The following is a 25,911-nucleotide window of genomic DNA, read 5'->3' on the forward strand; positions in this document are numbered from 1 at the left end:
GAGGAGGAAATGGCAACCCACTCCAGTGTCCTTGCCTGGAGAATTCCATGGACAGAGAAGCCTGGCAGAGCTACAGTCCATGGGGTCGCAAAGTCAGACACTACTGAGTGACAGAGTACATGCACGCATGCACACGCGCACACACGCGTCAACTACTAGGATCGGGTACAGGCTACTGGGCAGAGACATGCAAACGAGATCTAAGACTAATGATAGATACTATCAAACAGCACCCACCACACATTAGCAAACACCGATTAGGAGCCGTGCATTCTGCACAAATTTTCTCTCGTATTTAAAACAAACTCGCAATCTGGATCTCTATTTTATAAATTTAGGTTAAAAACAACATTTTCCCACCATGTAAGAGAGAGACTCTCACTTGTTACGTTCTCTCCTGAGAAAGGTGCTCTTGGTAGGAATTTCTGAAGCTCAGATGTCACCTGTTCCCAGCATCTGTTCCACAGATATTTCTGGAACACCTATCATGTGCTGGGCACCAGGATGCAACAGTGAACAAGTTCCGGACTTTGTGATAAAACACGTCTGGTCTAGTGCGCAAGGCAGACAACTGTAACTAGGCCGGTGGAGGACTGTGATTCCCAGAAGCCCAGAGTTCTGATGGACTCAGGGTGGGGCACCTGGCCCAGTCCTGGGGTACCTGGGAGTGCCTCCTGGAAGGAGGAAGGTCTAAACCGACACTTAGAGAAGAGCCAGACAGAAAGGAGAACCACAACATGCAGTTTTGCCCTGGTGACAGCACAGTGGTGACTCAGACACGGAGCACTGCTCTAAAGCCGTGTGGCCGCCGTGCGGGCAGGGGCCAGGGTGCAAGTCTAGTTCCCCTGGCTCCCAGGGGCCTCTCTCCACCATCTAATCGGACGACCAGTCACCACACTCACAGCACAGTGGAAGTACGTTTGGGCACTTTTTCAAAAGACAGCGCCGTTCAGGGAGCCAGAAAGAGATGATGACCTAAGACACCCACAGTTGAAAAGCAGCAGCTGGAAAACTTCTTGCCTGGGTGCTGGAATCCATCTCCTGCTTACATGGTGTGTACACTGAAAAACAGTCACTCAACTGGACGCTTTTGACAGGTGTGAATTTATGCCCTTTGCTATAGGTATATAACATTTCAGGAAAAGGAAAACAAATCAAAAAAATAAAAATAAAAAAAAACTAACAGGTTAAAAGGGAAGAGCCAGTGGGCAGCTGTTGCCTATTCAGTGTGCACTCTCCCCGTCCTCCTTAGCAGAAGATGCCCTGTGAGACTGAGGGTGAGATGCTAGTGGTAACGCACCCAGCCATTAATCTCCATTTCTCGACCACTTCTACAGGGAGGATACTGATGAGACAGGAGTGTACTTCCGGGAGTGAAGCTTCCAGGGACTTCCTAAGAGCAGGCGGACCTGCCCAGGTTGCAGGGCCTTCCTCCTCTTCTTTCTCCCTGCCTGAAGCCCAGCCTGGCAGCTGGACTATGACCACTGCCCTGAGAGCAAGCTGAGCGTAAGGGCACAGGGCAAGGGCGAGGAGGATGAGGCAAACAAAGGAGCACCTGGCTGCTCAGAGACTCCACAGAGCGGTCCCAGGGGTCGGAAGCTGCTAACATCCATTCTTATGTGAGAGAATAAACCTGATTCAGTGGAATGTGGGGTTGATTCAGAGCTTATCCCAGTCCTACAATACGGTGCAAGCATCCTGACGTGAGGGGCACCACGTGTCTCTATTTTTCTCTGCTGCAAGGATATCCGCTCATGCTTATTTCAACAGCACGGTCAGTACTCTTCTCCATCTGCAGCAGTCTACGCTACTCCTATCAAAAGTTTCTTAAAAGACTGCAGATGGTTCTATGTAATCTTTTAGAAACGATGAATTCTGATTATATTCCAAGAAAAACAAAAGAGTAAAAAGATAAGAGTTTTGTTCATGAGCGTCTCTTCAGCTCACTGTGCCTCTCTCCTCCTCCCACACACTCGAGGCACGTCTGCACGGAGGCCTCAGGACACTCAGGGAGTGAGTTTCACAGAGACACGCACTGATGCTGGTGCTCCATGTGTACACCAGGCTAAACCTGCCTGACACACTCACAGTCACTTATCAGCAGGCTTCCTGTCTTAACATCATCATTTTGGAAGACAGTACAGAATTAACACTTAAGAACAGGGCTGTGCAGTCACACACATTATCAGAATCTAGGCTCCAGCGTTTACTGCGTGTGTAAGCTTGTGTGTGCTCAGTTGTGTCCGATTCTTTGTGATCCCCTGGACTGTAGACCACCAGGCTTCCCTGTCTATGACATTTCCCAGGCAAGAATACTGGAGTGGGTTGTCATTTCTTCCTCAAGGGGATCTTTCTGACCCAGGGATCAAACCCGCATCTCCTACCATTACAGGCAGATTCTTTACCACTGAGCCACCAAGGTGTAAGCTTGGGTAACGTTAACTCAATTTTATCTATAAAATAGTTTTTAAAATGAATCTTTCATAAGATTGCTGTGAGGTTCAAAGAAGATCGTGTGTTACATACATAAACTTAGCTCTTATTCAAGGACAGCTGTTATGAGTACTATTGAGGTAGAGGTTCCTTCTGAATGAGCAGTATTTTTCCTAGAGTCTTACTGATGTTACACAAGCTATTTCTGCTTATTTGCTAGAGTGAGGAATGTACCTTTAATGACAACAAATCCACCAAAAATACCAGTAACAACTAATAGTTTCCATCTATTTGAACAGTTCTCTGCAATTTCCTAACTTAAAGGAAGATAAGTGCTATTGGGCTCTTCATTACTTTCTGTAAAGCAATATTTTATTAATAGTTGTCAGTACAGAGGTCTTGAACATTTTGGTTAAAATTATCCTTAAGACTCCTTATACACCACTGGTAGGAATTAATGTACAAGTACTTTGAAAAACACTTTGGCAGTTTCTTAAAAAGTTAAACATATAATTAATATTTGACCCAGCAATTCTACTCCTAAATGTCTAAAGGAAGCTAAAATACAAGTCCGCACAAAGATCTGCACATAAATGTTCAATGCAGCATTATTCATAATGCCAAGGAGTGAAAACAAACCCCGTATCTGTCACCCAGTTAATGCATAAACAAGACACGGTAGAATCATAAATGGAAAACCATTCAGTAATAAAAAGGAAAGAAATACTGATCAAAGCTATAATGTGGATGAACCTCAAAAACATAATGCTAACTTCAGAATACCTGATGTAAAAGATCATATATTCTGATTATATTTATGTCCTTTTCCTTTAGTTGTTCTCAATCTTTTCTCTGTTTTTTAGCAACTGGTATACATTACACCTTGATGTGTTTATATTCATATTTATCCTGCTGAGGGTTTCTCTGCACTTTGCAGATCTGTGTGATGGTATTTTTTGTTAATTTTAGAAATGTTTGTCATTATTTCTTCAAGTACTTCTTCTACCTCATACTTTCTCTCATCTCATTCTGCAATTCTGATAACATTAGCCTGTTTTACATCATCTTGCAGATTTCATACCCAATGTTCCTTCTACTCTTCATCTTTCTCTTTTTATGTTTGAATACTTTTTTATAAGTTGTCTTCAAGTTCTCTTACTATTTCCTCTGTAGTGTACAATCTGTTAATAAGCCCACTGAAATAATTATTCATCCCTGACATTGTAATTTTCAATTCTAGCATTTCCATTTGGCTCTTTTTAAGAGTTTTCATTGGCTACATTCCTATCCTATCTGTTCATACATACTGTCCACCTTTCACACAATATCATTTAGCATATGGAATGTATCAATTTTAAGACACTGACTGACAATTGTAATATCTTGGCTCTCTGTTTCTCTTGACTATTTTGTCTCTTGACTCTGGGTTGTATTTTCTTATTGTATAATTTTTATTCATAATTGAATGCTGGATGTTTAGGGGAAAAAACAGAGTGAGATAAGTAAGATTTACATTTATAAAGGACATTTCTCTACCTCTGTCAGGCTGTTGGTCGCTGTATTGATTTTCTACCAAAGTTGTTACAGGTCAAGATATAAGGGTGTACAGACCACAGTCTTCTCCTGTAACTTCATAATTTTAAGTCTGCAAGCTCCTTTAATCATACTGGGATTAATTTTAAATAGGAAAAAGTTCTTACAACACATTCTTGAAAAGCAAAACATTTTGTTCCAAACTTCAAAGATATCTTATTCCAAAGGGAAATCTCAAGTTTTCTATTAGGAGAACTTGAAATTTAAATATGAATGGAAGAAAACTGTAACTTTAAGGATTTCCGAATACATAAGACACACTCCTTCTTTTATTTGAGGATTTTTGCACAGATCACTGTGTTCCCACAGATACATCCTTAGGCAAACTTTTACCTCCTTCAAGTCTTAAATCATCTTCTCAAAGAAGCTAAACAGGAAGGCCACTGGCTAAACGTGACCACCACTAGGACCTGAACTCTACTGGGCACCCTCCTTACCCCTTTTTGTTCACTGCTGCTTACCGAGCACCTGGGACAGTTGCTGGCAGAGTAGGTACTCTTTAGTTGTTTGCTGAATGAATGCATGAAAGACACGCTAGTGATTTATTTCTTTAGGAAATAAATATTTACTTAGCAAGTATCTGCAAGGCACTCTGAAAAGCTCTGAACATATAATATCTTATTCTCATAGTGCTCACTAGACAAGAAAAGCAGTTTTCAGCCTCGGCTGCTCATAAAAATTAGCTGTATTTTAAAAGTTTCAGATAGCTGTGCTATCTTAAAACTCAGATTAAAAATAAGAAACGAGAGATTGGCTTGGGAATCTCTTTTTTTAAAGGCTGTATAAAGGACTCTTCCATTTAGCCCAAGTTGAGGGAAGGCTACCTGCAGTTCCACATTAGACATTCAGAGGTACCAGACTTCTTACCGTGTTTCCAATAAAGGTACTTGTAGAACAGATGTGGAATTCTTAAATGTTACCAACTGAAATGAAAAACCCATAGAGGTCCCTTTCCTGGTTGGTACTACACTAGGTACTGCGGATTAAAGGACAAATAGAAAAGGGTTTCTGCCACCAAGGGCCTCTCTGTATAAACAGGAGAGAGATTCTCAAATCCAGCAGGTATGAGTGGTGACCAGAGGCAAGCATGCCATATTCCAGAAACACACAAGGCTGGCTGAGTACTCTGTGAATGCAAAAGGGGATGTCAGAGGCAGAGAGTTTATCAAGAAAGCCTGCTAGATGAAGTAACAACTCAGTCAAGGAACCTCTGCTCTGAGGCAACCCATCTGGCAAAGACTAAAATGTAAAGAAAAGGAAATTATCCTGTTTGCACCATTGCGGAAAAGTCTAAAAACACGACAGGCAATTTTTATAGAAACATGCCAAATAACCACAATGTCTTTAAACACTGTAAGTAAAGAAAATTACTGAAGGAGCCATGAAGAATTTGACAAAATTAAGTTTATTCACATAATGTATGCTTTGAGATCTATTTCATCTGTGACTGAGCAAATTATAAATGAATCATGACTGAAAAATTCAATACAAGGTTAGATTGGGTGAGTGGGTGACTTGACATGAGGTTAGAGAAAAATCAGGGCCAGATCAAGAGAGGTCCTCTTAATGCAATGGCTGCTAATAGATGGGAAAGTCCTGTATTAATCCTTCAAACTATACTATTTAAAAATTAATTGCTGGCACTAACCATACTTGGTAGGATTACAAACTGCCAAGGCTGCATACATCCCCCTTCAAATCCCCTTGTTTTTCAATTTGCCATACATGCTTTCCATCCCCCTTGGTAATCACATTTTCCTTGATCATAAACTTCACATAATCCAATGGGCAATCACTGTCCTGGAGAACCACAAATAGATGCCCCCCACCCCAAAGAGTTGTAGACACTTAGCCGTATGGCTTTTAGATTAAAAATTATAGAATTTTAATAATAGCTAGTGAGACCATTCACAAAGCGCCAGGTGCTTTCCGTGTATCAACTCATTTGACATGACAACAGCCTCAGAGGTGGTCACTGCAACCATCACGTCCGTCATGCAGATGAGCAAGCTGAAGCACAGGGGCGTGACGTGACCCCAGCTTCACTGTCAGAGAGCTGCAGAGCTGTGACAGACTCCTCCCCTTCACTCCCAGTAAACAAATCTCGATTCTGCCTCAACTGAGGTGCTGGTTTATCTACATTACTTTGGCCAAGTTGACATGCATACCTTTTTTCCTATAGCTAAAATGTATTTCTTTCCCTGAACTTTGCCAGAAACTGCTTATTCTTTTTAAATAGTTAAATATATTTACACTGTGTTAAGTGTTACATTGTGTTAAGTGTTACATTGTGTTAAATGTTAGACCTATCCAACTCTTGTGACCCCAGGGACTGTAGCCCACCAGGCTCCTCTGTCCATGTAATTAGCCAGGCAAGAATACTGGAGTGGGCTGGCATTCCCTACCCAGGGGAATCTTCCTGACCCAAGGATCGAACCTGAGTCTCCTGCATTGCAGACATATTCTTTACCATCTGAGCCACCACTTGCTATACACTAAGTTTAGGCACTTATTGTGTAAACACTGAGTCAAAGGTTACAAACACTTGGAAGGATCCGACGGACACTCATAATTCCAGAACACATCCCTTCATGATGTCAAATAAAAGGGAAAAAATGCTATCTCATTTAATCACACCTGCATGGTGTGTGAATTACTTCTGCTTCTAAAGCTGTAAGCCCAGTAAATGAGGTTTGACTAGATTCTGAAAAATTCACGCACTGACGTTCTCTACTGTAAATCATTCTTCACAAGCAACTTCAAGCTGTGACCTCAAGCCTATGCTTCCAAACATCTTAGGACTCTAGACTAGCTAAATTACATGAGGCTGTCCATAAGTTTTTGTTTCACAAATGGGGAATCAAAATGGGATAGACGATTTTGTTTCTTTGTTGAGATTTCATTGACTGCAGTTCTCCTCAGGAAAAGGCTGCACAAGCTTCTAGATCAGACAACTAAACTGATGAGGACAAGTCACCCAGAGACAGTGCAGCGGAGGGCTCAGTGCCAGCCTAGCACTCACTCTGAAACAACCACAGGGAAGTTCTATAATCTCTGGGCCTGAATTTCCTCATCTATGAAATGGGGTAACAGTAATAACCTACTTATAAGGCTGAAAAGTGCTGAGAACAGCTCCTAGTACATGTCATCTTTGCAAGTTTACTAAACTTCTGCTCTGTATACTGCTTTTGCTATCTCATTTAATCACAATCTCACAAGTCAAATATTCTTACCATCATTTTACAAATGAAAAATGAAGACTTGAAGAAGTAGCTTGGCCATAAACCTACAGCTGAGGAAGTGACAAAGTGGATTCAAATCAAGGTCTGAGTGGTTTCAGAGCCCTCCAGTCTGTTTAACAAAACCATGTGTCTCATTTTAAGAGTCAAGAAATACAAAAAGGGTTATCATCTTCTTTCATTAAAAAGAAGACAGAATTTGTTAGAAAAATTATTCTAAAACTAATAAAACCCATTTTAAGAACATATGAAACATGGGGAAAGAAAATATAGGAGATTCACCAAGTAGATCTTTATCTACAGACCTTAAAATCCGGTAGTGAAGATGTAAAGCTGGTGGCATGATAACCAACAAACCCGCTGTTTAGAATCTGCATTGTGGTGAGGAAACTTCTTCCCGGGCACGTTCCCGCCCAGCAGCATCTGTCACTGCTCTGAGTGGTTGATCATAAGCACCGCTGTCGTCTTCTCGATGCTATTAAGCAGATGGCAGTGCTAAATCCAAATGATGTAGTACATCTCCCCGGTGGACTCTGTTTTCACACACCACCATTATCCCACAGCCCTCGGTGATAAATCTCACGTGTTCTCGAGAACGTGAAAGACTGCACTGACGGCGGCACTTGACTTACTGCCATTGGCGCGCCTGTGCCCTGCTGCTGCTTCCACGCTGCCGTGGAGCTCACGTGCGAGGACTCCACGCGGCCACTTCACAGTTCTGGCATTTTCTACATACGTAGGGACTTTTTTTTCCCTTAGTTGCTTTCAGGTTAAGCAAAAGAATGTGCGCTTGATCTTAAAGAGAACTGGATATGAGGCCTGACTGCTATTCATAGTTTTGTGACTTTGGTCAAGCTCAAGTTCTAAGAACATTAGTGTCCTTTGTAAAACTAACAATCTTACAGATGTTCTTGGGAATTAAATAAAATGATAGACATGAGAGCATTTAATGTACTAGCTAATACTTGATAAGTACTCCTTGAAAATGTGTTAACGAATCTTGAAAAAAAAAAAGTGCTATGGGCAGTATCTGCCCAGCATCAGCCCTTCATGGACCACTTTCAGGATGTCTGCCATCTACGTCTGCCACTCATCCTGGGAGTGACTTAATATTATTCTCTGTATTATAGGTTTTATTTTAACTTAAGTAAGTTTACTATAATTTTTAGCAATACTATTCATAAAATCATGTGGTTGATATAGCAATTCTACTTTGCCAATAACTAAAATCTAATCATTAAAGCTAAAAGCGTCTGCCCATGTGCCACCTGAAAGCATGCTGTGAAACACCAGTGGTAAGTGTGCTTCTTTGAGAAACACTATGACAGAAAGAAAATGGACTGAGATCAGCATTGTCACTAAGCAAGTGACTCGGGCCACTTACTAAACCTCTCCTTGTGTCTCAATTTTCTCAAGAAAAGGGGGTGAGAATATCTAACTTTTAAAGTTAAAATTAAGATCAGAGGGGATACATGCGTGGGCTCACAAACACATTCACCCTGAGACAACCAATACTGCATTAGAGGTCAACGCACATAATTAACAGCGATACTAGTACATGTTAAAACTTTGCCCTTAGACTGTTCCTTTTCCCTTTTAGGTTGTAGCTTCATTTTCACTATAACCTTCCCTCCTTTTTCTTACCGTAGGGTCCTTGACTGAGAATATATTTACAGCTTTACTGTATAAACTGGGCTGGTGTGTCTGTCACTTGGTCAATGTCCACACATTACTGTGTGAGAAGTTTGTTGTCAATCGCTACACTGCTTAGTTTGTGTGCTAAAGAGATTCTTTCAGCGCTCGTGCAGCAAGCAGTTAAAACCCTGGGCTAGGTGAAAGCATATTTCACAAAAATTCTGCAAGGTGTGGTTAATCCAGGCCAAACCATTACTGTTTTTAAAAGTCCAAAACAACCAACCCTGAAACAACACAGCGCTATCTTCCAATAGACAGTGATTTTACTGATGTTGAAATGCTACATCCTAAGTTGAACAATAGGTCATCATTTCCAAGGTGAAAATCGCAAATTATATTCACACCTCTCAAGTCAGCTCCTGAGACGACATTATTGCACATATAATGCTAAAGCTGCCAAGAGAAGCAAGAGAAGCAATGGCCAACTAGAGAGCAGGGCAGACAGCAGCATTAACTTCTGGCTCATTGCTCTTCTTGCAACTGGCGTCTGAAAACACAGCTAGAGTACGTGGAGCTTCCTGACAGCCTCCATTACTCTGCCTATTTGGATAAAAGCGCTTAGGTGTTGTTTTGTCATAAAAACAAGTCAATAATTTTGTATTCTAAAATTTTTTCTTAGCTGGATAATGGTTTTCAGAGATAGACAAAAACCTAAGCTTAAGTACTCTTCAGGAGTGCATTCTTGGGAAAGTTGCTAAACATCACATCTTCAACTTCTATACGTGGAAAAACTCAGCAGGTAGGGCCATTGTGAAAACTGGAGGTAATGCATTTAAAGGACATAGACAGCTGAGTGCTAGACTTAATAGATTCTCCCAAACTAGCAGCTCTTATTTCTAATTTCTTCTTTCAGTATTTCTAAGCATTTTCAGGAAAATCACAGAGATTGTGGAGGATGAAATGAAATAAGTACTTGAAAGTACAATCAAACCACAAACTACTATGGGAAATTAGTATGTCAACATTAAACCTGCCAGAAAATAAAACTGTGACTATGCAGTCATCCACGTAGGCTCAGGGGGTTATTAGCACTTTTTGGAAACCCTTTTTGTTCTACTTTTTTAATAATTGATAATTAGAGGAATCAAATATTTCTTAGAGAATTTACAAATATTCAGAAACACAGACTAAAATATTCTGAAATTTGAATACAGTCAAGATAACTAACAGATCTCCTAATGTAGTTACCTTTTGGTCTGTGTGATGAGAGCACCTGAAATTTACTCTCTTAGCAAATTCCCCAAACTCAATACTATATTAACTACAGTCATCATGCTGTAAAATTGTGACTGTTGTTAGAATCATAAATAAGACATCAAATGAAAACTAATCCCACTTAGTTGAGAAGGCTCTGGTCATGCTAGGGCAGGTGCAGGTTGAGCTCTGAGGCCATTTATCATCTGCTCCTTTACTCCTCACAGCTACTCCAGAGCTGTGCGCCCATAGGAATGACTCAGTAACTATTTTTGTGCTGATGTATATTAGAATAATTCCAATATTGTAAAGAACAGTTCATATTTCTCTTCACAGATAGGTGACAGCTTGTTGCTCATTAAGCGTGTGAAGTCAGGTAAACAACGCTTGTTTTACACTGCAGTACGAGGCCATTACAAACACTGATGGGAAACACAGCTGAACCATGCTGAATTTTTTAGAACTCTGTAGGGACTCTTATTTGTACTCTAATTTTTATACAAGGTATTTGAAAATTGATAAGAGAAAATTCCTAATTTGTAAACCTCCTGAGAGAAACTTGTTTCCTGCAACAAAAGTGTGATAAAATGATTACAGCACATGAAGTGTAGATATCTAGTTTTAGCCTGCAACATTAGCATGAAGATAAATGAAATTCTTAGGTCTGATGAAAATGAAGAATCCTCCTGCCAATGTGGGAGACACAGCAGACCTGGGTTCAATCTTCGATCCCTGGGTCAGGAAGATCCCCTGGAGGAGGAAATTGCACCCCACTCCAGTATTCTTGCTGGGATAATCCCATGGACAGAGGAGCCTGGTGGACCTATGACTGAGTGACGGGAAATATGAACATGAATCAGTTTAAGCAACTGAAATCAAAACCATGACAAAAAGCAAGTTGAAAGATGATGGAGCAGAGTACAAAACAGAATGCATGGGGCCAATGTGGATCTACCACTGCTCAGCCCTGTGAGTTAAGACAGGTGAGTTAACCTCTCTGAACCTGCATGCAGGGAATGACATGCTTAGACTTGAATTCTGCAATATTTCAGGGCACACTGAGCAGAGAGAGTCTCTGTGAAGCCCACAGAGTACACCAAGCACACGGCCAACGTTCAGTACCGACAGTGAGAATGATGGCGATTTACAGGTCAGTACCCACTACTTGATTTGGGGGATGATTTCAAAATTTGCTCTAACTGGCTCAGACTAGATTTCTAATTCTGAGACATACAGTGTTGTACTTAAGCCAATGTTACAATATGTGCATATTATGAACTGACCTGTCCACCCAGAATCATAAATCGAAGCCCCACCCCAGTACCTATAATGTGTGTTTAGACACAGGACCTTTAAAGAGGTGATGAAGTCAAAGGAGGCCTTCCATGGGCCCTCGGTCAATCTGACTGGTGTCACTGTAGAGAGGAAATCTGGGTACAAGGAGGCAGCAGGGGCATGTGCCCACAGAGGAGACATCGTGTGAGGACCAGCACAGCAGTGCCAGCCGCAGGTCAGGGAGGGAGCCTCAGAAGAGGCCAGATCTGCCAACACCCTGAGCTCAGACTTCCAGCCTCTGTGGCCCTGAGAAAATAAGGATCTGTTGTTTACAACAGTCTGTGGCATTTTGTTATGGTAACTGTAGCAAACTAACACAGCTCCTGGAAACACTTCTTCATCCTATTCCGTAATGTAGCTGCTTCATCATGATTTACAGTAATTGCTGAAGAGGAAGACAGACAGACTGAGGTGCAAAGTCAAGCCCCTTAGCTTGTAAGATGCATGATCTTAGGCAAGTTTACCTAATTTTTATAAACCAGTCTTCTTTCTTTAAAAGGACTGATGCCTATTTCATAGGTTATGAGGATTAAATGAATATTCAGAGTACCTGACCAACAGCGATTTCTGCATTTTCCAGAACGTGCAATTCTCACACAGTTCTCTGCAGTCCTTCAAGTAAGATGAGTTGTAGCGCTGAAAAGATCATGACCAAGAAGGTGGCTGGGCTATCGGTAAGATGTTCCTTTAAAGTGAGTGTTCCTTGATGTTTAAAGGGCTTATAATATATAAGGTGCCATCTAACTGGTCTCTGCCTCCAGGCTCACCATCTGCTAACCTGGCCTCTACACGGCCTTTTGGTTAATTCTCCAAACCCAAGTGTGAACACACCACTCCCTAGCCGGCACCTCGTCGGCGGCTCCCTAGTGCTGCTGATGGTCTGGAGCCTGCACCCCAAACCTGGGAGGACACGGTCACCCCTCTCCCACCTCTTCTCTCCTGTGCATCACACCATGGAGCCCAGACAACACGCTCTGTGCCTGGCTTTGGGCAATGTCCTCTGGTGTCTGTACCTTCATGACTCCTACTAGCCCTTCACTTTCTCAGTGAAATGCCCCCTGTGTTCCCAATCAGACTCCAGCATTGTCTTAGCACTATTTTCTCTCAAACTCTCATGTGGTTACCATTTTACACTCCTTTTAAATATTTATATTTAATTCTAGCCTGTGAACTTTCCAAGGAGAGGGTCTCTGTCTCAATAATCTTTGTAATCCAACATTGAGCACAGTGCCTACATTTAAAACATGTAGTGGACATTTAATACATACTGGCTGAATAAATGACCACAGGAATGAACGCCTGTGATCAATCATATTACTATGTTATCACAGTTTAATACGGGCAGACTTCAAGCTCTCCAAGTCTGCTTCACACTCTGCATTAGCTATTTACTTCTCTGAACCTCGGTTTCATCATCCATATGACAGACGTGTTAACTCCTGTGCTGCCATTCAGATTAAACGAGACGTGTGAGTAAAGGGTTGTACTCCATGTATGATTCTTGACTAATTACTTAAACTTATGCTCTGCGCTTTTCTTCATCTATATAATGGGAACATAAAACTGCCGGACACTGAGGGGAAAGAGTCTTGTCTGCTGTTTACTGTGTGCGAGTCACTCCAGGTGTGCCCAGACCTTCACGGGTACAAACACCATGCACGAGGCTTCCTGGAAAGAGGACCAGCTGGGAGTCAAAGCTTAAAGGCCACTTACTTGTGACACACTATACTGGAGAAAAACCTGGCATGAACAAAATGAGAAGAAAGTATATCTCTGCCCACCTCAGGACCCAAATGCCGATCTGCTTAAAGCTTGCTTTGCCCCACATGACTTCAGGAGTGAATTTATGCTTCATCAAAAAACCCATGGAGTCCATATTTATTGAAATTTATGCTTGATACAGCCAGCATTTTGGCTTGTGTATGTCTATCTTTGTCTTCCACTTAGAGTTTTAAGCATAAAGCAAGAGGCTTCTCAGGATTTAGGAAAAGATTCTGAACAGAACACACAGATTTCATATACTAATGAACATCAAAGTCTACTATGCCATGATTTTAAAGCTGTGTTCCCCCCTGATAACACTCATTTCTAAGTGAACACTTCTTCAGAAAATGAATCAGAACTAACTCATTTTTCACAAATGGAATCTGAAGTTGTTAGAAAACAAGAGCACTGTTGCTAAGAAGCAGAAATGATTTATGAACACTGAATAAAACTTCCGCCATTCCCATCCCCTGCGCTGATGAAGCAGGAAAGTCACACGCTTCTAAGATACTCTGGAGCCTCTGGACTCGAGAGCCACAGACCTGGCACACACTGTTCTTCCTTAGAATGTACTGAATGCTTAAGCTAAATTTTTAGAGAAAATAAAAGTTTCGAATTGTATTTTCCAAGACGCATTGCTTTAGCACTACAGTAAATTTGAGTGTAATACATGCTAGTTGGTAGGACAGACAGAGTTTCTCCGCTTAAAACAAAACAAAGGCCAAGTCAGATCATCCTCACTGGCCAATCGTCATCCTGTTCCCAGAGGGTATAAAATGTGGACAGCACAAGCGTCTGCTATGGAGTCTGTTCAGAAAGAGTGACACTTACCTTTGGGTTGGGGCGCTATAGCTGTTATCATAGGAATCATAACTCTGTTCATCATAAGCAGTGCCATATCCATCATCATAGTCCTAAAATACAACAGAAGGACAAAAAGTTCAGAGAAGTTTCTGGAAAGAAAGCAGCATTCTGCTTTCACTGAATCTTTATTAATTCAGCTACCATTGAACTCTATATCTAATTATAATGTAAAGAAAAATATAAAATTTTCGTATCAGTGAAAATAACAGAGTAAGAACCTCCAAAAATTCCCTCTGAAAAAGCAAAGAGAAACTGGCAAAAACTGTCAGAATGAACATTTTTAGAACTCTGGAAATTAACCACAGGCTTACAGAGATCTAGGGAGCATTTATTTTTAAAAATTGGCTGCATCTTGGAAAGAACGGTGAGCTCTGATGTTTTAAACCTGTTCTGTTCCCATCCCTGACCCCAGCTCTGTAGGAGCCCAAATCAATCAGGCAGGAAAGCAGCAGGCCTGAGGCCACTGGAGGGGGCAGGCAGGGTGGAGTGCCTTCCAAACCCCATTCCCAGAGGACTTGGAGCTCATCCAGGGCACAAGGCCTTCTCCCTGAGGATCTCTGAGAAAATAACTAGGGGCAACTGTTTATGATCTCAGCCGCTTGAGGTGTGGAGGAAAACTGGTGCGAACAACAGGCTACAAGGAAAAGTAGAGGAACGCGAGATCCACTGGGGCTTTGCAAGGCTCTGCCATAGTTCTGGAGTTAGATACCGTGTCATATAGCTGCCCAGGACAGACCTGAGAAGGTCCTGAGCGCTCTCCTCTGGCTGACCTTGAGGTTCAGTGTAAGAAGGAAAGTCAAGGCTAAGCCAGAGTTAGTTGTAAACTGCCTGGCTGAGTGTGGAAGAGATATTCCAACATGTACTCACAGACTCTTGGCAAAGATGAGGGACTTAGTTTCTAACCATTTGATAAAACCTCCGTCCAGTCATCAGCTGAGCACCATGGTAACAGAGAAGACACTTCCCTGGCAATGCAGGATAAATACCGACTTCACAATGTAAGTTTGGAAAAGTAACTAAAGTCCCAGCCCAAAATGCAGAGAATTTGATTCCCACATGGAAATATTATTTATTAAACATCTAGTTTTAAACAAACGACAATATGCAATGTACAGAGAAATGCAAAAGTACAGTCCGTAAACAAGGAAAAAAGTAGTCAATAGAAACTGTCCCTGCAGAAACTGAGACAGTGCACTTGCTAGACATAGATCAGTTATCTGAGATGAATTCAAGGAACTAAAAGATAGACTGCATGGAAAAAACTAAAGAAGGGTATGAGAACAATGCCTCACCAAAATAGAGAATATTAGTACAGAAATGAGTCCAAAGAAATTCCTGAAGTGCAAAGTATAACTCAAATGAAAATTTCACTAGTGAGGTTCAAGAGCAGTCAGTCTTTGTCATCTTAGTTATTAGTTTCTTAGACAGGCTAACAAAAGCAAAATAACCAAAAAATGCAGACTCCATCAAAATTAAAAACTTCTCTGTTAAACGACATTAGGAAGAAAGTGAAAAGACAATCCGCAGTGTGGGAGAAAATATTTGCAAATCATACATCTGATAATGGTCGAGCATCAGAATAGATTGAACTGATGAAGAACGGTCATAGCTTAACAACAGAAAGACAATGCAACAAGAGCTAAAGCCGTCCTCCTGGTTCTACAGGGACATTCTGAGACACTGTGCAGATGTGATAACAAGTACACGATGGTTATTTCAAAGCTATTTTGGAAGTGAAAAACGTCCAAAGAAATGATCATTCTGTAAGATCAAACTGCTGCTCAATGACATTTATATCCATGGAAGTGTGAATCCTGCTCAACAACTGACTTCTAAGTTTCTGGGGGTAATCAATTACAGTGACTTTGCATTTACTGATATTTAGTTAACATTTAAAAGAGCCAGGATATAATCTAACTATTTTTAGAACATCAGTATTATCAATGATAATCAATTTAATGATTACCGCAGATCTCTTGGAGTGGAGAAATGTGGTCAAGGGGTAAGAGAAAAGATCTGGAGACAGATGGGCTTCTGTGTTTTATTGTCACTGATTTTAGACAAGATTTTAAAGTGATGACCATGGTTATTCTCTTTGAAGAAGCATCTAAATACCATAACTCAATTTAATTTAGAAAAGCAAAACTATCTAAATAGCAAGTTAAATTATAATGCATTTAATTGTGTGAGACAAATATTAATTCATAGGGATGACACTGTCTTTGTAGGAGTAGGCTTATACAATTTGTACATGATCACCTGAGATTTTTTAATGTTTATTCACAAAGGAGAAATTGAGTATTTATTGAAGAGGTATGTGTTCAGAATTTTGAAAACAGATAAATATAAAAGGAATACTCATTAAATAATGGCAGAGGAAGAATAAAAGTCAAAAATATCCTGGGAACATACTGGAAAACCACAATGTCTCCTGCAGTAGCTGAAAGTGAGTTGCTAATATAGCTATGCTCTTGCAGTGACCAATGCAAGGAGGAGAAACATATCAGATAAGATTCAAACCAACACCAACACAAAACAAAAATTGAGATGATTTTAGTTTTAAGTAGCAAAATGAGATATTACAATTCTGGTGAATTAATAAATTCAGAAGTTAAGAAAGCAACTATCATTCTTAACAACAAAAAAAGTAATTTTTACTACATAAAAAAAATCAAAACCCCAAAACAACCCAACAACACTACCTCCTCCCTGTGGCCGGCACTCCTGCTGGACACCAGAGAGGAAAGGTGTGTCCTGGTCTAGTGAGGACTCTGGCAGAGGTGACAGGTGACTAAAGAGAGAACCATCAGGCAACACGCCAGCTGTTGTGGCAAAGGGAAGCATCGGGGTAGCACAGAACAACCCAAAAGGCAGAGGGGAATTAAGTGTCCCAGAGTGATGAAAGCAGAGAAAAGCAAAAGCAGCTGGGAAGATTTATTAAAAATCAGGCAGAATGAACAGCAGGTACAAAACAATGGAGGTACAGTCATAAGACCCCTTCTCATCCAGGGTCAGGGGGGCATGCTGTGCTGCAAATGCAGGTGGGGAGCAATGAGCCTGAGATGCCCATATACAGACCACGTGTGGCCAAGGTACAGCGTGTGGGTTTAGATTTTGCACCTCAGGAATCTCTCCGGAAATGCTGTGGGCATGGAGGAGGAATCAATCTGGAGGGCTGGACGTGCAACTAGGTCACTGCCTTGAGTGTGTGGTTTGGCAAAATGTAGAGCTTACTGCTGCTTCAGTAATCCGTTAGCAGCTCTAAAAGAAAATGGCTTCAACCACGCAGAATTCTATGCTTATTTAAAGAATCAAGATTCTTTAAACTCCTGTAAATGACTACAATTTTCTTAACTGAAATGTAAAGTAACAGACTATTTTAAACTTAGTTATGTCATTCATTCCTTGCTCAATTATTCTGAGATAGTATTAATACAAGGCTGTGTGTGTGTCAGTCATTCAGTCATGTCTGATTCTTTCCAACCCCATGGACTATAGCCTGCCAGGCTCCTCCATCCATGGGATTCTCCAGGCAAGAATACTAGAGTGGGTTGCCATTCCCTTCATCAGGGGACCTACTTGACCCAGGGACTGAACCTGGGTCTTCCACATTGTAGGCTGATTCTTTACTATCTGACCCACCAGGGAAGCCCTAATACAGTGTTAGTTTATTTGAATTTTCAAATTGTTTAGGTCATGGAATAATTGACTTCCGTATTTAACATTGATGATTTAAAAAGATTAAAAATGCAACTCTCACAAGATTTCTTTCATGATGATTTCACAGCTGGATTTGTCCATGGTTGTGTAGCCTCTTCCATTACAAGCATTATTTGTTCAATGGACAGGACTTGAAAAATACAGGGAAAGCATGAAGCAGATTGTAACCGACAAAAGGAAGACAAATGAGTGTGAACATGGATAAATGTGGCTTCTGGGAGGGAGTGGAGTGGATTCTTGTTGATACCTGCTATTTTATTGCAAGACAGAGATGAGATCATTGGCTGAGAAACAGCGGAGTGGTCAGCCAGCAAAGGATCAACAAATGGTTAAAATGAGGAAGGAGCTCAAAGCTGTAACTACTGAGCCCATGGGCCCTGGAGCCTGTGTTCCACACGAGAGAAGCGACTGCAAGAAGCCCACACGCCACAACCAGAGAGGAGTCCCAACTAGCCGCAACTAGAGAAAGCCCAAGCGCAGCAACACAGACCCAGAAAACCGAGAGCAAATAATTTTTTTTTTTAAGTGAACAAAGATGGACAAGAAATAAAAGTATATTGATAAACATTCTTGCAGCATTCAAGAGACTTGTCAAGATCCACTCCTGCACTTTCATCTTTGATAAGGTAGACGTCTAAATGGAGCTGACAGGGCGACCTGGACACTTGGTAGGCGTCAGGGGGGCCACAGTAGCCAAAACATGTTCTAACACAGGTAAAGATCCTTCATCTGCCATTCCCCACCTGAAAACCACAGACATACGACCTGATACCAAGAAATCTTACTTTGAAGAGAAAAGATGTTCTAGGATAAAGGAAACAGCATGACCTATTTAATTCTATTTCTGTCACAAGTAAAATCAAGCATAAAATTTAAGATGGGAAAAACCATTTTAAACAGAGAATTTACAAAAGTGATTTAAAAATCATGTTTAGGTTCTGGGTCCTTTCAAAAGGAGACAATTATGCTAACTATACACCACTTCACTATAATGAGGGTGAAACCTGGTCATTTCAAAATGTACAAAGTTTTCATATAAAACAGTGTTAAAAGATTATTTAAATTTAGGCTTATGATTATTTTGAGTTTATCAAACACACACATCAGCTAAGAATAGTCTTTTGAAAAATTCATTTTTGCTGAAGTTCTGAATAATAGTAATATCCTTGTTGAGTATCACCAATGACCGTGAACACATCACATAGCCAAGTTATTTTTTAATTAAGGACAAAAATCACAATTTTAACAACAACTCTAAATAAGAATCTGTCCCCTATAATCATTTAAATAAGACATCATTAATTCAACAATCAAGCTGTACCCCCACGTGTTGATCTATGGCTGTGAGGAATACATTAACAGCTTCCAGACTCGCACACCCCCTCACCACAGTCTCTGGAGTCTGACACCTGTGTTTTGACCCCAGCTCTGCCTCTGATCTGGCTGTGTGGCTTTAGGCCATCACCTGCCCTCCTTCCACCTCAATTTTTTTTTTTTTTAACTTCATAATTTTCATCCCAATTTAGTTTTATTTTATTTTTATGTTTTTTTTTTTACTTTTTATTTATTTTTTTAAATTTTATTTTATTTAACTTTACAATATTGTATTGGTTTTGCCATATATCAAAATGAATCTGCCACAGGTATACATATGTCCACCTCAATTTTGCAATCTTAATTCATCCCCTGGCTGTTTCCAGGGGTTGGGGAGAAACTAACCCAAGAAATATACACGAAGGCTGTCTGGCACAGCTCTTGTCCAATAAACCTGGTTCCAGTTTACTGATGACTAATTCCTGTTAACGCTCTCAAGCTATTAGGCCAGAGAAACATCAGAGCTACCAACCAGGTAGCTTTCTTTTGGTGAATGTGATAAATTCTTAAAATATTGTCTAAACTGTGATGTCTACATCTTGACTCTGCAAACACGAGTATTAACTACTGCTGTGATTTTTAGATAGAAGAGTGGCTGACCAAGAGTAGTTGTAATTCTATCCACATCTGGCCACAGCTTTCAAAAACAGGTCTCCATCAATTATTCATAGAATGTCTTCCCTCCTCTGTTTGTCTCTCACTGAGATAGAGCTAGATTTATTTAGATTTGACAAGGAATACAATGTAATATAATACAGAAAATAACAAAGAGGTTAACTCAGAAATTCCACAAAGGAAAGAGAAAACTGTAAATAGAAAATTAAACCAAATATCCCACAAAGATGAGAAAAGGGGGTAACTCAATTTTATTAAGCCCACATTATGTACCTCTGCTAAGGATTTTTATGTGGGTTTTTCCATTTTCCCCGGGAGGCTGACATCTGTTGAATGCCTACTGCTCTGAGCCCTTGGGGAGACTGTATTGAACAAACAGAATAAAACAAGCACCTCTGTCCTCAGGCAGCTTCCATTCCAGAGGGGAACATAACACACCTCAGTCCTCAGGGACACAGGGAGAGAGCGGGGATGCTGGAGATCTCGGAGAGGGGCCAGGAGTCCTCACAGAAAAGACTACAAATGCGAAAGAAGTGAGAAGCCGCTTATGTGGATTTTTGATTTTGCTGGTGGTGCTACTGGTACTTCCAGCAGAAGGAAGGGCAGATGGAAAGGTCAATGTGGGGTGAGCCAGGGAAGGAAGCGCAGGAGCCATGTCTCAGGGGGCCTTTGGGGCTTCAAGTGAGGCGCCACTGGAGGCTCTGGTGCCTCATGCGATCTTCAGGGCTGTCCAGGTTTTTATCTATTTCACTGATTTAACTTCCAATACACTATTTCTTCCCTTATCTGAGTCTAACCTGGAACTAAAACCATCTCATTATTCTTTATATTTTTCAATTCTAGAGTATCTGTTTTCTATATTTTCCAATTCTCTGCTTAAATCATCAATTTTATCTTTTCAATTCCATGATTATAAAGAACATAAAGTTTGTGTCTGCTTTATGAATCTATTATGGTCTGTTTTTACTGGTTCCTCATCTTGTGTGCCTATAATTTTTGATTAATTGCAATTATATATGAAGAACGAGAGAAATACCTGAAGGCCCACACTGTTGTGTTTCTCTAGAGAGAATTACACTTGCTCTTGGCACAGGACAGGAGGAGTCCCAGTCCCAGCTTCACCGCACCCCACACAGGGCCATGACGACAAGCAGCCTTCCTCTGGGAGGACAGCTTTTCTGGGTTCCCATTCAGAGTTGAGGGGATTTATCAGCCTCCTACACCCAAACTTGGGGGGCCGTGGACTCCAACTACTTAACCCTCTCAAACTCTGGATTTCTTCTGAGGCTCAATTCAGCTTCTCAGCTACCTCTGCAGGAACTGGGAGACACCCTCACAGCCTTTCTCAACCAGGGTTCCACCAGAGTGTGAAGCCCGCTGCCCACAGCGTCCACTGTGTATCAAGTGGGCTCACTACTCTCCTAAGCAGAGCAGCGGTTGTTGGTACCACCCCCACAAAGCTAAGGAAATAATCATGCATGTCATTTTCTATGTTCTGCTATTCAGACGAGGAACCCCAATTCCTATCAAATATCCAATGTATCTGATTATTACCCATATCGTCCACTAGAAATGCAGTCTCCCTGAGAACAGGGGCTTCACTGACCTTGTCTACTAGTGTCCCCAGGGCCTGGTACAAGAAAGACTTCAGTAAACACTTCCTAAATGGTGACTGACTGGTAGGGAAGGGTTTACATGAGTTCTCTCATTCTTCCACGGGTCATGGCTTGACTGGCCAGGAGAGAGGCCCCAGGTGCCTCCGATCCCATGCTGGAAGGGGAAAGGGCTCCTGACCCACCAAGACGTATGCCTGATTCATAGTGCAGAGGTTGCTCCACAATGAAAACATCCCTGTCAGAATTTCATACGGTTAGTATTACGATTACTCCTTGCTCAGTTTGTAGACTTACCTAGAAACCTTCAGATTATCATCTAGTCTAATAGTAGAGGGACCAGATGTGCTCGAGGTTTGTTCAGCTTGAACAAATCTGCTTGATGAAAGACGTGCTGTTCTGTTATAAACAAGAGTATCTGGTCTGTCTAGTACAATGTTTTTAATACACAAACTGATCATGTTTTCAACTTTTTATTCATGTATAATGTAAGCCATACGAAGGCACACACCCCAGGTGCACAGGTCAGTGAGCACAGCTGTGTAATCAGCACACAGATCAAGAAAGGGAACATCTCGGCCCCCGGACGCTCCCCTTGGGCTCATCCTCAGTTACTACCTCCCGCCAGAAGGAACGCCATCCCGACTTTCAACACTGCTGGTGAGGTTTACTTGCTTTTGAGCTTCATAAAGATGGAATCAGAGTGGCAACCCCTCTGTGCCTGTTTCTTTCAATCAGCTTCATGCTCATGAGATCCATCCACTGTGCTGCAGGCAGCAACCACTGGTTCCTTCTCGCGGCCTGAAAGCTTGCCTATATGGCTGTACTATCACGTCCTTATCCACCCTAGTTGTAAATGCTTTTTCAGTTTTGCCTACACACCTCTTACATAAGCCTTATGAGTCTCTTTTGTGGTTCCCAGAGCAGAGCCGCTGTGCTTTGGGAAGAAGGCCTGTTTTTAGCTTTAACATGTGGTACCAAACCACCAAACCCTTTTCCAACATAGATGTATGGACTGACATTCCCATAGCAGTGGGTAAGAATTCCTACAGCACCCCATTCCAGTTAACACTTATTGTTTTAACTTTAATCTTCCTGGTGGGTGTGAATAGCACTGAATAGTTCCTAACAGTCCTATGTGATAAGCACTAATATTTCCATTTACAGATTAGGAATTGAAGTATAAAGTAGTTAAGCAACTTGCTTAAGGTCACACAGCAATTAAAGGCACAGCAAGGAATTAAAACTAGTCAGTCTGGTTCCCAACCTTGCTTTTAACCACTGTGATACACTGCCTGACTCCATACTGAGGGTCAGACCCTGTACCCTGATGAACTCCCCCAGATAATGTCACACTATGAGGATATCCCTAGATGTCCCCCTAAATACTCATGTAAGTCAACTGCAGGTGTTCTTATCCTGAAGAGTCACTGTGCTTTGTTCCCATGTCAAGAAATCAAACACTGATTACTCACTTGATGAGGGGCTCTGTGGATAAAAAGGCATGGCCCTATCATCAGCTTAAAATAATGGGAAAACTGACAAGTAAAGGAGTGACCATATCACTCCAAGGTGATACCCTAACTAGGATGTGCACACATGGATCCAAACAATAGAGAGGGAGCCCCTGGCGCACACAGGGGATTGTGGGAGGCTTCAACGGGTCCTCTGTAGACTAGCATCTACTTGCAGGCAGGACTGAGCTCTACGCAAGCTGATTAAAGGCTCAAGAAAACAATAACACTAAGATGGCAGGTTCCTGTAGGAAATCCATTGTAACCGAGGACTAATCGAGTGCCTCAGGACTGACCCGCCTGAGGACTAGGATGCATCCATCGTGCTCGCTCAGATAACCTTCCTCACTAGGGAGGCAGGATCTGCTTTCCAGGCCTCAGAGACACTATCATTTCAGAGTCCTCTGCTCCATGAACAAAGCACTTTTCTGGGGTTGTTTTTGCTTAAAGTAAGAAGGAAAAACAAAATCCCTTCATATTCATAAGTTTAAAATCTGAAATTATTTCCTAAAGTATTGCATTTCTAAAATAGGTCAACTTTTCAAGCAGTTTAGGAAAGAGACAGACTTGTGAAGCACCTGATAGACATTTCAAGTAAATTGCACACTGCACTTACTCTTGCTTCTGGTAAAATGGAGATAAAAAAATTATAGAACCTTCATCTTTTTATCTAAAATAAAAAGGTGTCCCTAGGCTTTTCAATTCACATTTAAAATGCATTTTCATAAATAACCTTTTCACAATCTGCACTGTTTTAATTAAATTTTTCGCTATGGAAAACAAGATAATTGAAGCAGTTTAGACATTAGTTAACTGTCAAAAAATTATACCAGCAGTCACTGCAACGGGAAGATTTGCGTCAGTACAACTCTCATTGTACTCAAACTCCCAGACTAGTCACATAATTAAAACTTCAGGTGAGCTCTCAGAAGAATGAGGAATGTTCCTTCACTGAGTCTTTAAACAAAAGCTATATTAAAGAATGACATGTACATTTTAAAGACATATTTGGTTTTTCCCTAAAGGCTTTCACTGATGTTCCTCGTTGACTAAACTTCAGAAGGGTTTATCCTTCGGGCAGATGGAGAAACAGTGTTCCCTGTGGTGCCATTTTACAGACAAAGACACTGTCTATGTGGTGTTTTCTGGAGACAAGTTTCTTCCTCTATAGCTTTAATGAGCCTGATCGAGGGACAGGCAGAAAGGGTGGCCTGCATGCACAACACAGTGAGGTTTCTCCCATTCAAACTGTCTCTATGACACTTCAAACCTGGGTTAGGTTGACCAATGTCAGAAGCCCCATGAGGAAATACTAGTTGCAGAAGAACTAGTGACACCAGTAACTTAGTCATAGACTGCTTGCTCTAGTAAGTCTCATGTAACAACCTTTATATCTGAAGTGATGAAATAATTTCCCATTCATTTGATAATTTCTCTGTTTGCAAATACAGAGTTTTAAATTAGATGGAACTGGCTTGTCCAGGAAGCACTGGGTCTTGGCTAAGAGTGTGGCTCTCAAGCCAGACTGCCCGGCTTTACATTACAGCTCTGCCCTGACCAGTGGCATGCCACTAGGAAGTGTTAACTCATGGTGGGGTTTTCTGGATATGATAGATCCATGCAAAGAGCTGAGAAACGTGCTTGTGAGGAAGTAAGGGCATGTGGGTTTTATTACTAACTAGAAGTGTGATTTGGGAAAACTTAGCTATCTTCTCTAAACTGCCTGGAGATCACTTCATGGGGATGAAGTGAGGACTAAATAAGATGATATAGGGTACAGTGCCCAGCAGACTAACACGTTCTGTAAATACCCAACAAATGGCAGCTTCCTTTTCTTCCATCAACTCTAGAAGTTGAAGGGTACTGTTTTTCTGTCGTTACTGAATCAGAAAAATACTAGAAGACAGAAGAGTACTATTCTGTACTTCTCTGATGGTTTCCAAGTAAAACCATCTGCTTCAGGTACTGTCCTTCTAAACATATAATAAATTAAAGCAGTAACTTCTGACCTGAAGACTGAAGTTGATGAGCTCACAAAGAAGCATCTAGAAAGCTCGGGAGCTTCTGCAGTCAGTAAGACAGGCCATGGACGTGGAAGGTCCATGGCTAGGGAGGTGCTGACACACAGTTATGACTGGGTCGCCAGCTCTGGTGCTTCTACTCTTTCCTCATTTATTTTCTCCTTCTTGATAGGTCATAACATTACACAAGTTAGAACACTGGGAATAAAAGCTTCAGAGTCCGGGTTAGGGAACCTGGGATTGACTCTCAGTTCACCCCTTTTCCAGCCCACAGGCCATGGGACAGGTGCCTGTCCTGGCACAGTGCCGGCCAGGATGCCTTTCTTTCCTACTGTCCGGGTGAGGACTCCACTTGGCAGCGCTGTGGGGCCTGGGGCAGCAGCGTGCCCCACCGCACATCGAATCGTCCATGGAGAGGGCCTGACCAGAGGGTCTGCAGGGAAGAGGGCCGGGTGCTATGGTCAGACAGACCTGGCTCTGCTACTCCCTATACCCCTGCAGCTTCGAGGAGCCTATGTCTCCTCCTCTCATACACGCAAATCCCTTCACGTGCCAGCCACCCTGCACTGTGCTCAAGCTGGCGCTGCCATGCCAGATGGGGTGGTTTGAGGACAATTCCACATTCTGTTCAGTAAACATCATACAGCTGCGTAATCAGAGCATATCAAGTACCTGAAAGAGCTTTCATAGTCTGATGAACTCATATACCTTCATCGAGAACGCTCCACCGTACGTATGTTTAAAGGTGATTAACCCATCAGCTCAGGCTCAAAAGCTTAGACTGATCACACAACATTAAGATAGCAAGGGATGTTAGTGAACGGTAAATACTTATGAATAGATGGCTGACACAATCATAATGAAATGAGGGAAAAAATTATATGATTAAAATTTCTAAGACAATTTTAGTTTATGTATCTTGAGAGGTGAGCTTGCA

General features: G+C 41.5%; 1 protein-coding gene across 5 annotated transcripts in view; it reads right to left on the reverse strand.

Annotated features, from left to right (window-relative positions):
- Positions 1-25,911, reverse strand: part of KHDRBS3 (KH RNA binding domain containing, signal transduction associated 3) — a 152,823-nt gene that overhangs the window by 16,826 nt on the left and 110,086 nt on the right. For all 5 annotated transcript variants that reach the window (XR_009497082.1, XM_059893349.1, NM_001083512.1 and 2 more), the window contains one exon: positions 14,085-14,167. Coding sequence is in view for 4 of the 5 variants with exons in the window: in XM_059893349.1 (XP_059749332.1) it covers positions 14,085-14,167 (83 nt within the window). In the remaining variant the exon portion in view is untranslated. The remainder of the gene's footprint in view (positions 1-14,084; positions 14,168-25,911) is intronic.

The sequence above is a fragment of the Bos taurus genome, chromosome 14 (genome assembly GCF_002263795.3).
Source record: "Bos taurus isolate L1 Dominette 01449 registration number 42190680 breed Hereford chromosome 14, ARS-UCD2.0, whole genome shotgun sequence".
Lineage (NCBI taxonomy): Eukaryota > Metazoa > Chordata > Mammalia > Artiodactyla > Bovidae > Bos > Bos taurus.